At 40.0% G+C, this 14,680-nt stretch overlaps 1 protein-coding gene across 5 annotated transcripts in view; it reads right to left on the bottom strand.

The window, feature by feature from the left end:
- ldb2a (LIM domain binding 2a) overlaps nt 1-14,680 on the bottom strand; it is a 105,597-nt gene that overhangs the window by 10,728 nt on the left and 80,189 nt on the right. For 2 of the 5 annotated variants that reach the window (XM_034092790.1, XM_034092789.1), the window contains exons 5-8: nt 14,424-14,507; nt 9,583-9,654; nt 8,806-8,929; nt 1,024-1,077 (exon numbers count right to left, since the gene is read on the bottom strand). In XM_034092790.1, the coding sequence (XP_033948681.1) occupies nt 1,024-1,077; nt 8,806-8,929; nt 9,583-9,654; nt 14,424-14,507 (334 nt within the window). Of the gene's footprint in view, nt 1-1,023; nt 1,078-8,805; nt 8,933-9,582; nt 9,655-14,423; nt 14,508-14,680 lie in introns of all 5 variants that reach the window. The other 3 variants (XM_034092794.1, XM_034092793.1, XM_034092792.1) reach the window with 2 other exon arrangements.

Consider the following 14,680-nt stretch of genomic DNA (forward strand, 5'->3'; position numbering starts at 1 on the left):
GATTTTTCTTTCTCCTTTCATTTAGGCTACTTTCATTTTTCCGTCGGTGGACACCTGATGATTTTGAACGAAAATACTGTTTGCTTTTAATTAATGTGTTCAACTTAAACAGCATTTGTAAACTATACTATTCTGTAAGCCTAGCATAAGATACATTTGTGATACTTAATATCTTGGTTTCTTCTTTTCGAAAGGTCACATTGTTCTGTTGTCTTACATAATGCACTTAATAAAAACATCTTATTGATACTTATTCTCTCCTGTACTGAGTTGCATGGCAATAGAAATCGAGGTTATCCAAAAGTAACATAAAGTGATCAGGTAACATTTCTTGTATATTGTGATACTCAGATTACGTTACTGATTCCTTTTTTTTTTTTTTACAGGTAGCTAGTCATTTTAACGGATGACATTTTTAAGGTCACCCTCCCAGCCCTGTTGGTGTGTGTGTGTGTGTATGTGTGTGTGTTCAAGTCAGACAGTAGTAGAGACACGAAGCCATGCAGAAAGTCAGTATACATGCATTCACAAACACACAGGTTACAGATAGCCTATAACAAATCATGCTTTGTTTTCTTCAGAGGTGAAACAGAACGAGCGTTGCATCTCCCAAGACATGCACTAGTAAGAAAGCCCACGTCTCATTTGCATAAATGCTTAACAATGGACCCTGATGCTCAACCTAATGTAAATCTCTTAATGATTTCAGCACTGCACAGATTGTGTTCTCCAACAGCCAGATTAAAGCTGCTCTGCTGAGGCAGAAACAACATTCCTGTTCGTCTTTCTGAACATCTTATTACACTGGTTCCATTTATGTTGCATTACATATTATAGATTTGATTGGCTGAGCACCAGTGGTTTTTTGTTCTAATGTAAGTTTCAGTAAGGGTTTGAGAATCATGTGTGTTACATTCGAGGTGGTGTTTTCAAACATGCAGATGAACAACATGTTTTGGTTAGTGGCATTCCAGTAAGCATTTCAAAAGCTGCTTACTACGGATGATGTAAGAGGGAAGATACCTTTTTTGGGATTTGTGGGAAATATTTCCGTTTTGAAGTTCTGTGGGTGTCCAGCTGAAACCGGAGCCAAAGTTTATTCAGGTGATTATATCATCTCTTAAACAACAGGGTGAAACCAGAGATGACAACAAAAGACAATAGAGAAATAATTGAACTTGCAACGCCGTGCAGATGCTACTCAACACCACTGGGGAAACGTATGCTTTAGATGAAAGATGTTATTCCAATTATGAGTTATACATAATTCCTAAAGGTGCAATTAAATCACAAGTGAGAACATTATTATCAAAAAGTACAGACACAGGTTAAATAGAGATCTTAATTGTGTTCGTAGTATTTACAAAATAGTCGTCATTTATGAATACATGATTCTTCAAAGTCATCTCGAGGGAGACGAGAAAACACTACTGCTTTCAAACATTAAAAACCGAGGTTCTCACTAATCACATCAAGGGAGATGCTTTTATATTCAGTTACAACAACCGGTTACAAAACAAACTAGAACTATAAATCCTAGGCGAAACAATGAGGGGGATTTTTATCGCTATCTTTTCTCTTTTGATTCCTGACTTTGACAGACGTGTTGTTTGCAAAAAAAGTGGGCCTATTGTCAGACACAATCACTTCTGTTATCCACCGGTTTCCTCGAAGCGGTGACGCACTAAAATCACTTCCATTTCCACCAAAAGAACTTATCAGAGCATAAATGCGCCTGTGGCTTCCTTCCTGGAGAAATCCCAACCAGTTTCCAAGCAGAAGAAGAATCGCAGGAAAAGGGGAACAACACGCCACCAGTGTGGGGGAAAACAGCAAATACAGCTAAACCGAAAAGTTCAGACTCGACTTCATGAGAAAATGACGGCCGACATGAAATGATCCTGAAAAACACACTGAGGAAGTCTGACTTAACGAAGGTAATAGACTTGCTATCTAATATTTTGAATACGTTTCCAGGAAGCAACGTATGGATCCAAAACAGGCCCGGTTCTACGGGGGTGCATAAGGGTGCATTGCACCCTCAGTTGAGTCGTTATGCGCCCTCATTTGAAAAATGAAAAGTGAAAAAAAAAAGTGAAAAATATTACATATATAATAATAATAATAATAATAGTAGTAGTAATAAGAAGAAGAAGAAGAAAAAGAAGAATTTAGTTGAAATAAAATAAATTGTAATTGTGGTTAAATAACATTGTCTGCTGCATTTATTTGGTCAATGTAAACAGTAAGTAACGTTATTATTATGTCAGGTGTGCGTGACCTGTGCCGCTGCGCGTTCGTCATCTGCAAGGTGCTTACACAGCAGTCAATGATGGACATCAGAAAATTGTTAAAACAACCAGCCCTTATCGCCAGCAGTAACACTGCATCTACTGCAGGTAATAACAGTTCAGATCATGGGGACATTACGTTACCCGCCGCCACTGTCGTGGACAATAACGCCCGACTCGCCGGCTTTGCAGCCGCAGCCGTCTTCGTTGCCCCAAACACCGCCACCCCTCAGCGGCCCGCAAGTGCCAGAGGACCTCGGCAAAACAGAGTCTGCCCAGGTATATTTAAAAATGTACTCAACTCGCCTGAAGGCTACTCATTTTGCAGCTCATGGTTTCAAAACAGAGATTGGCTGGAATATTCATGTGAGATGCCATCTTCTGCTATGCATGTAGACATTTCGGTTAAAGGGAAATAATTGTCCTAGACTCCTAGATATGACGTGCATGACCAACCCTGACGTCTGTTATCTCCTTTAAGGAGATAGGCTGCTTCAGCCATAATGTTGTTGTTCCCATTCTATGACCGGGCAACCCTAGGTCACAGATGGTTTATTGTTGTGGGTACACTGGGACACTTCCTTCTCGGTGTTTGTGGACTCCAAGGTGTGAAATCTTCGAGGCCATAAGTGTCAGACGCAAGTAACTCAGTGTTCCCAACTGTTTAGGCTATCTTCTCAAATATCTTGATTACTCTCTGATAACCAGTTAAATGGGCTGACGAGGGAGAGGCGCTCCAGAATTGACGTGGCAACTCTACCGTGAAGTCAGAACCTCTGGCTCTTGGACTTGTGATGTGAATTCTCCGGCCGAAGCTCCAAATAAACCATCAGTGTTTGACATCAAAGCTCCTGCTCTTGCCGTGTCTCCTTCATGAGTCGGTGACTCCCACTGCATTGCTACACAGAAGTTTCCTCTACAGCCTTCACCACAACTGGCTACAACAACTGGCGCCATGCTCTTATAGGCTATGTGATAAGGGACTGGGAAGGCATGAATCAAGCAAAGAGCACATAGATCCATAGATCTCTTCATTTTGCTCTCAAAGTGCACCAGATTGATGCTTTTAACTTCAATATGTAAAAATAAAAATATTCCCGGGGAAGCATGCCCCCGGACCCCCCTAGAGGGGGTGAGGACCCCCCTAGAGGAGATGAGGACCCCCCTAGAGGGTGTTAGGTCCACTCCCCACTTATAAAAATAGCACTTTACCCCTGCACCCTCTCTAATCTCAGATGCACCCTGAGTCATTTTGTTCTGGAACCGGGCATGATCCAAAATAAAAGACTATGTCAAAGCAAATAGGTCTGAATGAATCTGTATATTACATCAAACTAGATTCAGAAATCACAATTGAGATGTACCAAATGTATTTTTTTCATATTTGAAGCTTCTTATGAGGTGTTTCAATCTTCCGGTGCAAACTGAAGACCCGCCTGTTTTGCTTGTACCTTGGCTAATGGCTATTCAATTATATATAAAAAGTAGCACTTAATAGTTTAACTTATGCACCAGCACTGTTTCAAATTGAAGTAAATATGTCTGCACTGTTCTTGTTGTTCTTAATTTGAATCGTACATTGCAGTTATTGTAAGTCGATATGGATTAAAAGCGTCAGCTAAATGCTTTGTAATGTAAAGCTTTGAATGACTACGGTTATATTTTTTGACACTTGATCTTTAAACACTCCTTGAACTAAATCCTCAATTGGAATAGAGTTGTTTATCAAATTGAAATGGTTTGTATATATAAATGTGTAAATGGTGCTGCTTTGACCACAGTAACAGTTTGTTTTAGTAGCACCATCATAAACTGTTCACCCCCCTCCAGTGGCGGTTCTAGAACATTTTACATGGGGGGGCAAAGGGGAGGCAAGAGGTCATGCCAGGGTGGCATGGGAGGGCGGACAGTACGTGGAACAGGTTGTTTTGCATTACAATGTCAAATTAAATATATATTTTGTTTTAAAAAAAATTGGTTGTCTTAGACAGACATATTTGCATGTCCTCACTAAGCATTATTACATATTAATTTAATATTAAACAAATCAAAATGGCCAATTATCCCAAAATGTTGCTGCTAATATAATCATATGCTTGTCAACTTTAACTGATCAAAAATCAATTCTGAAAAAATACTTGAATTATCTATGAAATTGCAATATTGTCCCTCAGTTTGTTTCAACCCCGTCACGCCATACCATTTACCCTCCTATTAAAATAATGGATCAGTCCATGTGTGATCTGCATTGAGGGAATTACATCACAAAAGTGTCAGTTTCTTCTCTTACCTATATTTCAGTATTTGTATTTTCAGATTAAGATTGACAAGCTCAACATTTCAACTATGTTGTATGAATTAATAATAGTTAATAATTAATAGTTTTGCAAAATATTACAATTTTGTAATGTCCTTGACTTCCATGTGGTGCCATATCTTAGCTAAACAAGGTCTCATGCCTACTTTTTGTCAAACACTTCAACCCTGTTAAATTTTTTCAAGGAAATTCCTAGTAGGCCTAATTATTTATATGTTGTGCCTGAGGTGGGAAAATGTAAGTAGTCCACTACCAGATGTTATGACCAAACATTTTTCAAAGATATAAAGACCCAAAAGGCACCCGATTCAGAGAATACTCAGAATTCTGCATACTGTAAGTACTTAATTATAATTAAGTACACAAATGACATCACCCATCTCTTCAGAGAGCTACAGGTGACCTGTGCAGCAACACATTTCAATCAATATGTGTCAATACTAAGAGCTGCTAGATTGAGCTGCTGTAATGGAACATGTAAGGAGAATAAGAACATACCATGTGGTCCAGCTGGAGTTTCATCTGCCTCCTGATCCCTGCCTCTGGCCCTCTTTCTGATACTTCATCTTTATTCCTCACATATATTTCTTCTTCTTCACTAATGTCTTCATCTCCTCCTCTTCCTCCTGCTCTGACCCTCCTGGTCTCTTCATCTCCTCCTCTTCCTCCTGCTCTGACCCTCCTGGTCTCTTCATCTCTCTTTTCCTTTTCCTCTTTCTGTTCGTCCTGATCACTTCTCATATGTCTTTTTGTTGGTGTTGAATCACTCCTATACTCTGGCCTGCAAGAGTCTACTTGTGAAAAGCACTGGTACAAATGCTTGTATAACTTTTCACGTTAGTGCCATGTAGCTAATATGTAGCATATCATAAATATAACATCAGAAAGTATTGATCAAGCGCACACGGGCAGCTGTGTTTGGATCCAGTTTTTACGGTAAAGGATGTATCCTGGTTTCATTGATCTGGCCTCATGGCTGTGATGTGTAGTTTACGTGGATTTAATAGTAGGCTACCGCGTAGTTTAGCAAAGTGATCGATCTCCCAGCTAACGCTGTCTGCGTAGTATTTTGTAACGTAACGCCCCAAACAGCGCCCGTCTGTTAAACGCTATCGATTCAAACGGCAGTGTTTTATTAATATTTAGACCCTCCAGAAAAACGCGATTCTGTGATCGCAGAAATTACCGCATAATCAGCAAAATGGCGCATATTTTAAAAAAGCCGCATATTTATCAAAAGGCTGCATAATCACCGCATTTTTCCACACAAAGTTGAGAAGAAAAAAAAGTGAACTCGTCTTGATGATGCGCGACGTCATCAGCTCGCGCATCACAGAAGGTAAACAACACCGTAGAGTGAACGTGTGGAGCTCACACGAGAGTTTCTCTTCACCAAGATGAAAAAATCTAATCCATCTCATTTACCGACGAACATTTCTGCTAAAGACCGGGCAAAGCAGTACCCCGATGTCTGGGGGTAAACTATTCTGCACCCCGTGCAGCTGTGTTGGAGCATAAGAGAACATCGACGGTGACGACCCACTTTGATTCATTCAAAGATTCGAAAATGCTTTCTGCTGCTGCGGACAAGAAAGCCAAACAACTCACGTTCACCGAGGCATCAACCTCCAAAACCCTTTCGAGGGCTATAAGAAACGAAGTAAGTAGCCTACAAGATTGAAGCTGGTTAGATAATGAACGAGTAAATGAAAACAGAATGAGGCGGAGAAGTGTGTGTGTGTGTGTGTGTGTGTGTGTGTGTGTGTGTGTGTGTGTGTGTGAGAGAGAGAGAGAGAGAGAGTGTGATTAAAATAGCCCAATTGCTTTTACAATAAATAAACATTGAATGTGTTTAATTGAATAGTAAAGGGGTTTAACGTTAGTGGCAGGTTGTGTGTGAGAGAGAATAAATAAATAAGACAGCCCAATATTTATTTTTTTCGCATATTTCGCAACTTTCCGCATATTTCGCAACTTCCCGCAATTTCACCGCATAAAATCACATAAAACCCCGCATGTTTGATCGCATAATCAAGGATTTTAGCCCGCATAATCAAGGATTTTATCCCGCATAATCAAGGATTTTAGCCCGCGTTTTTCTGGAGGGTCTAAATATTTAGTTTCAAGCCCTCGTCCTTAGTAAAAACAAAACTAGTGGAAAGGGAAATGCTCCCAGGGGAAGCTGATCCATAGGTGCTGGGACAGCTCGCTCCCTCTCTGCAGCGGTGTGAGCCGCGGTCTGTGTGAACGCCGCTCCGCAGTTTAATGCAGGGCCGTAGCTGCGTTTTTAACGGGCCTAAAATGATATTTAAAATGATTCAATTTTAACTAATGTAATGCTTGTTTTGTTGCTTGAGAAGCTTGTGGAAATAGTGTAGGTTTGTTTTAGTACAGTTTTAGGGAAACAAAAGTTAGGGGGGCAGCTGGGGGGGCAATGCTCTACAGTGGGGGGGGGGCAGCTGCCCCCCCTTGCCCCCCCCGTAGATCCGCCCCTGCCCCCCTCCCTGTGCTCCATCGGGACCAAAACCTCTCGCCACCTGAACAGTTTCTTTCCCTCCGCTACCGGCCTCTTAAACTAGGCCCGGCCCCCCCACTGACACTTTACCTCATTACCACATCATAGACTATATTCATTACATTAATGATTCTGATCAATTAGAGAAAAAGTGTTGCATTTTGGAAAGCTTTTTTCATGACATTTTAACTTTGACTTAATAACACTCATTATTAGAAGTGTTTGGATCACACAAGTCAAAAAACTATTCTTCACATTCACCACTGAAATACAATTCCCCAAAAATGGTATAATAATAGTATTCATAACAGTACATCCTAAATGATATCTGCAGTTGTACAGAACGGGCTTGTTTAAACTGGAAAAATAGACGTGAACAAAAGGCAGCTTTGAATTCGTTATAAATTAAGCTTTAAAGCGTCACACTATCCTGTCCAAGCCTAAATCCGACATATAGGAAATCAAACTGTATCACCTGCTATATAGGATTCAATATCAAGCTCTCTTTCCATGGGCCACCAATACAAGAGCTTTTTCTTTTTCCTCCTCTGACTTTATATTCACAAAATGATTTCCATGTATTTTCTCCTTTTCTTTGAAGAGTGGCGTGGGCACCGGGGAGCCGCTGGTCGAGAGCTGGATCTACAAGTCTGATTACAAGCCGGCACTCTTAATTAAAGTTACACAGGTCTGAGTCAAAGGCTTTTTGACTGGTGTTGGTTTTTAAAGACATCTCGTCACACCTCGCTAAGCATTGTTGTAATTCGCAGCCACTCCCGATGTGTCCACAAAAAAAACTTGGCTTACTCTTTTCTCTCCAGCTTAAGAAGGCACAGCCAATTTAAGCCTGCTACTTTTCAGAAACCGGCCCTAAAACATCAATCATAGAGAGCTGAGAGAACCGTTCAGATTGGAGAATTTCAGATTCAAGAGGCGGCCCTGAATTCTGATTAATTTCATATACCTGACAGGCAAAGCACATTTAAGGGATTAAGACATATAATGGGACATTTAGAAACATAAATGATGCGATAAAAAACACAGTCTGAGAAAATGTATTCTTACGAAGTGACGGTACAGAATTTTAAGTGTTTTTTTTCGTAAGGAAAGGAAGTCAGGAGACAGATTTATGACTTAAGACTATACACGCAGCATTTTAGAAAATATAAATTAATTTCTGCCGCCATGAACAATACATCCTTACTACTGGGGCGTGTTAGAGGAGTAAGGATATCCAGTTGTCTGAAATTCTTAGAGAGAAAAGCAGAACATCTCGTATTTTTTGTCCAGATTTTTGAGTCTGATACAAAAAGACTCTTTACAGATCAACTTCTTTGATGCCGTTTTGGACAACTCCCCATTCCTGGTGCCTGTTCAGAGAAGCAGGTTTATCCAGGGTTATCTGACAATCCTTGCTTAGAGAAAACCAGAAAAGCTGTCCATATTTGAGTCAGACTTTTAAAAAAAAAAAAGCTACCCAGATCTTCTTCTCTGATGCCGTTTTCGACAACAACTCATTATTTCTAGAGCTTGTTCAGAGAAGCAAATGTATTTGAAGAAAACCAGAAAAGCTTTTTGAATTTTCCTCCACATTTTTGGAGTTTGACTGCAACACGCTACTCAGATCTGCCGCTTTGAACAGGTGAATGCACAATGTGTGTGTTCTAGCAGTAGGTATTTACCTGGTGGGGCGACCATTCTCTGCCATTTTTGGAAGAGGCAGGTCTTGAGACAGTCGCGGGGGCTGAGGTTGTACGTCTTGTGCCTCGACATGAGCTCCTGCATGGGCTCCAGGATGACACACAACTGCTGGCACGATGCCAAAAAACACAAATGCGAGTTAAAGGCAAGCCAAGGCATGTTTATCGACAAAGCACATTTAACAACAAGGACATTCAAAGTGCTTTAGAGTCGAAAAGGCATTAAGACATGGAGCGACAGACACAAATGATAAAAGTATGGTTAAAAACATTTAAAAGTCATTCAAATTCAAGATAATACAAATAAAACAAACCAAATTAGAATGAGAAAGGTACAATACAGTAATACAAGTTACAGTGTTAGATATTAATAGTTATTTGATTGATAAAAGGCAGCACTAAATAGAACAAAATGTTGTCCTAAAAAGCAGTGTGAGTTGCAGCAGACCTGTAGTTTTTTGGGAATGTGTTACGGATATGTTAAAGCAGATGAACTCAACATTTGATTGGAGAACAGTTTCCTGTCCACTGCTGCAGCATCATATCAAGGTGAAGCAAAATAACGTCTATAGAAACAACAAGATTGTTTCTCAATTTATCGCCAACAGACTGACTTAAAAGGATTAATTGTGCAGTAAATCTACCTTTTAGAGACCCTATTAATAAAGTACTTTTGAAAAACAGGTTATTGTGAAGCTTTAGAAAGAAGGAGGATCATTTTTAATAAGAGCAGCCGTTGCTAAGCTATTTACAACTCACAGCAACAAACACGTTCCAACACACACTTGGAGAACACAGTGTATCCTCTTCTCCCTGAACTCCAGCATCATTCTGAAGGTAAAAGACTTTGATATTCAGTGTGGAGCAAACTATACATCTCTAGTGATCAGCAGGGAGGAACCAGGGGTCAGCCTGTCGTCTTAAATACATCAGATAAAAACATCTGGATAACATTACAGGTCAGCCCCCCCGCCCTCTTTCTTCAATAGCAGAAACCATCCAAATGCTTGTTGGTTAGAGGACAGAGTTATTGTTGAACATTGTTAGGATCAAAGTCCAGACAACCTGCCCGTATTTTTCCCTCTACATACTTGCCAACCTTGAGACCTCAGAAACCGGGAGCATTTCAAAACCACCGCGGGGGGGGAGGGGTTTATCATGCTTATTGTAGTGGTAAGTGCACTGCCTTGCGGCCTGCAGCACCATCCTTTATGGAGCGTGTGTGTGTGGGCTGGACCTGTATTTTTCAGGAAAGGAGTGCGCAGAGGGTCGAGTTGTCGATTATTGTTCAGTTTTCTGTGACTATCTTCCTCACCCTCTCAGACTTTCAGTTGCGCGCGCTACTAAAGAGACGCGCTACCATGGAAACCAAACAATGGTGTAGCTGTATTAAAGTCAGAGTGGAAACAGTCGTGAGTAAATCTGATTTAGTCAGAAATCGGGAGAAATATGACCCCGAGAGGAAACTGGGAGAGGGCTATGAAATCGGGAGGCTCCCGCGAAAATCGGGAGGGTTGGCAATATGCTCTAACAGGATACAACTTTATTTTTCTTTGTGAGTTCTTCTCCATCTTTAAAAACGTGACAACTTTACCCATTTCTCCCAGTTTCTTGACATTCACAACATCCTTAGTTTTTAGATAATCATGAACAGAGCAAGGTTTTGAACAATGCTATATTAACGCTGTTGTTGGTACACAAATAGATAAATTAAGAAGCCTGGGAACGCCTGTGAATACAAATTATGAATTTCCAGGAAATTGGAAAATGTATGAGAGAAAAAGTTCAGATATTATCGGACGTCAAAGTGGTTGATTTAACAGAGAAAACTCAAACAATTATGAAAATGTTTCATTGTTGATGGGTTTATATCTTCTGTTGGTTTGTTTACTTTTTGTATTTTGTATTCCTGTGCTGTACGTCTTTTTACATGCTGCTGTAACAAAATACATTTGGGATCAATAAAGTATATCTAATCTAATCAAATCAAAATCTTAACCTCATTAGTAACAGATCAGGGTTTAGGTTATAACTTCTTGATTGCGGTTAGAAAACACTTATGATTATGCTTAAAACTAATGTTGAATAAAGACAGTCCCGTGACAATGACCAAGGAGAACACATAAGAAAATATTAAATTAAATGTCAGATTTTCGTTTCCGTTCACTAATCTTAACGCTTTATAGCCGCGGTACGGCTGACCTGGATGTACAGTATTTGCTATTTGTGTTTCCCACAGTGTGTGATTTAAGGTAAAAAACGATACAGTAATAACAGGCCTGGCTTTACTAACTTGCTCAAGGGCACTTTGACGCGTGTTACTGACAAAAGGGAGACTGTTAATCATTCCCTGCATGCTCACATCTGACCTTCAACATCCCACCAGCCCTACATTTCTGATGTCAATTCTAATCAACATGCACATCCTGTCTGCGGCCCTACTGTACCGCAACTTGGAGGTAAAAAAAACGAAAAAAAACAAGGGCACGTTTCATGTACTGTATCTATGTCCTTACTACTGTGTGTATAAAACAGGCGTGGAGGCTTTTATACAAATCGCCTGACAACACCAGGAGCAGAAATGTTTTAGCGCGATGATTATCAAACCAGGGGTTGTTCACCAGTCCTGGGTTTGAAAACTAGTCGTTGTAACAACCGTGGCTGCTTACGCCAAATTACCCCACGTAAACATAGTAATGTGTGTTCCCCGTGTTAGGCAAAAGGCAGTGTTCTGATGCCTTGCAGCTCGAGGTAAAGTGAACATCCCGAGCAGACTAATCCCATGTTCTCCTCTGATAGTTCCCTCATGACACAGTAATATCCCTCCTCGGCTCAGCCAACAAGCCCTGGCTCTCAGCCTGAAAACAAGGGCTATTTCCAGGCTGAATAGTAGGAAGCCGGCAGCTCCGATACATGGAAAGGCTTAAATACTCCAAATGAAAAAAATGGAGAGTGTGTGTTTTGTGAGAGAGAGGCTGGTTGTAACCCCTGAGCCAGGAAACCGCCAGTCTCTCTTGGAGGGACTGATACATGCTGGGGAAGGCCTTTTCCAGAGACATGCTACTGCTGCTTCAACGTGAGGAAAGGGTGTAGTTTCCTTTGAAAACCTTGGATAAGATTATGGGAAAATATGATGTGCATTATTATGATATGATGAATAACAGAGGCTGCTAATCAGTGGTTCCCGATCCGTGGATTGTGATGATTTTTGGGCTAAAAGATATGCACGTTCGTCAGACTTTGCTTCATTCTTTTGAAGTATTGTGCAGATTTATCTCTTTCAGTCCAAAATAGTATCCAAAATGTACAAGAAAAAAAGTCTTATAGTGTCTGACATTAAATTGGAACATTTAAAAATAAAACTCGAGAAAGAAGGTAGGGTTAAAATGAACATGCAAACTTTGTGTAATAATGAATAACAGTGGGTGATTATTAGTGGCTGGGGTTAGGATGATTTTGGGGCTAAAACATATTTGAGATAGTCAGACTCAAATAGTTAGTCGCTTCTTTTGAAATATTGTGAAGTCTTATCTCTTCCAAGCCTCTAAATAGTTTCCATGTGAAATCAATGATTTGTTTTAAGAGCCTTCAATTCTCACGTCTGTCTTCTTGACAGTCTTCGTAAACTCAAATACATAAAGTCAATTTGAACTTCATAACATTGCTCTATTTTCTATTTTGTTGTGTTTTAAAATGTTTTTACATGGATGGTTGTATTGTCTCGTGCTTTTACATTAGTTTATTTTTGTCCTCTCGGTTTTGTCTAAATGTATTTATGCTGCTTTTGGTCAATGGACTATACTTATATAGCCAATTCTCCAGTCTTTATGACGCCACAAAGCGCTTTACATACTACATGTCATTCACCCATTCATACAGAGCAGTGTACCTCACTCTAGGAACTAACATTCATACACACACCGTTGGCCATCGGGAGCAACTCAGGGTTCAGTATCTTGCCCAAGGATACATCGACATGTTGACTGCACGGGCTGGGATCGAACCCACAACCTTCTGGTTGAAAGACGACCGCACTCCCTCGCAGCCACAGTCGCCCATATTCTTTATATATTTATTGATGTAAAGCACTTTGGTCAACTCTATTGTTTTTATATGGGCTATATGAATAAAGTTGGATTGGATTGGATGAACTAGTGACTTAGTCTTCGTACTTTATAGTTAGTCAATTATAAGTGGAATGAAAAATAAGCTGTTGAATTCTATATTAAGATGAATGTTTATGGTAAAAATACAAAAGACGAACATATTGTGCTCTGGGAAAGCGCCTTAAATGTCACCGAGGTAATGCGAGCCGTTTTTCGACTACTAACAATTTAGCAAAGGCTGGTAATATTTAGTCTCAAATCATAAAACGCATGTTGTCGGCAAACAGAAAAAAAGGTTGTTTCATTGTTTGCGTCTGCCAAGCATCAGAATCACAACAAAATAAAGAATGAACAGAAGCCATATCTTTCAGTGTGTAATTACAGATACTTGAATTATGTGTTTTCTCTTTCAGCCGCATTACAGTTTGCATTCTGTATGGAAAATCATTGTTATAGGAAAACAAAAACAGCCACCCTGCCTCCTCTCGCTCTCGGTGTCTTTCTTCAGCTTTTTTATAAGCAGCCGAGGTGCCGTTCCCTGATTCGCGCGCCATTTCACAATTATGAGTCTCAACAGGGAGCGTTCATTAATGTTATGCTAATTTTCTGTATCCAATTAATTCTCCCCATCTCTCGCCCGCTCGCTCTTGTTCTCCCATTTGGAAATCGTAGCTGTCAGTCAACTGTGGCGTCGAGAAACACAAACAAAACCCTGTGAAATAACCACTAATGTATTCAGCCGGCTTATACTTCCTATTACCGTAAATGATATTGCTTCGCTCAGGTACAAAAACACGTATATGCTGAGAGTAAAGTAGTGCTTATATATTTTTGTTTTGATGCAACCTACTTTTGAAATTATACACTCGGGTTTCAAACGACCGTGAGTCATAAAGCCTGTTCTGCACATTAATACCGGCTTTCCATTGCAGTAAGACTGGAACATAATAACATTTACAGCCACGATATGGCCTTTAATAACTCAAATGTTAACAAGAGAATGTAAAAGTGCAGAGCTTTAAAAAAACGGTATTATTCTAACACTTAATATACATGTAAATGAAATACAATTTTACACATTTACGACAGAGTCAAGGTTGTAAAGCCAAGGAACATATTAAATATGTCAAACGATGAACATAATACATTATACAAACATCTTTATGCCATCTAGACACATAAGTGTCAGAGATGTTGTTAAAAAGCATGATAAACATGAATCACTTCATTTAAAAATGGACAAGAATTGTTCCTCTGTGTGTATAGAAGTGTGAGGAGATGAGAAAAAAAGAATGACAATCATAGACACACACACACACACACACACACACACACACACACACACACACACACACACACACACACACACACACACACACACACACACACACACACACACACACACACACACACACACACACACACACACACACACACACACACACACACACACACACACACACACACACACACACACAGACACAGAGTCCTTACCCTGAGGTAGTTGAGGGTGAAGTTGGTCAGGCCCATGCGAGTGATGTTTTTGGACAGCTGTTCCATCACCTGAGGGTCTTGTGCCTGAAGTCAGCAAGCAGAGAAATACAAAATGAAATACAAGCTGTTTTATTTCCCCACATCTTTACTTTGCTATGTTTGCGTTCAACCGACTAGGAATAAACCAATTATCTTCAGACAATTAGGCTAATTGGCGTTCATCAGATAATGCGCATTCAACACGTTCAAACCCTCGA

Source organism: Pseudochaenichthys georgianus, chromosome 10, assembly GCF_902827115.2.
Source record: "Pseudochaenichthys georgianus chromosome 10, fPseGeo1.2, whole genome shotgun sequence".
Lineage (NCBI taxonomy): Eukaryota > Metazoa > Chordata > Actinopteri > Perciformes > Channichthyidae > Pseudochaenichthys > Pseudochaenichthys georgianus.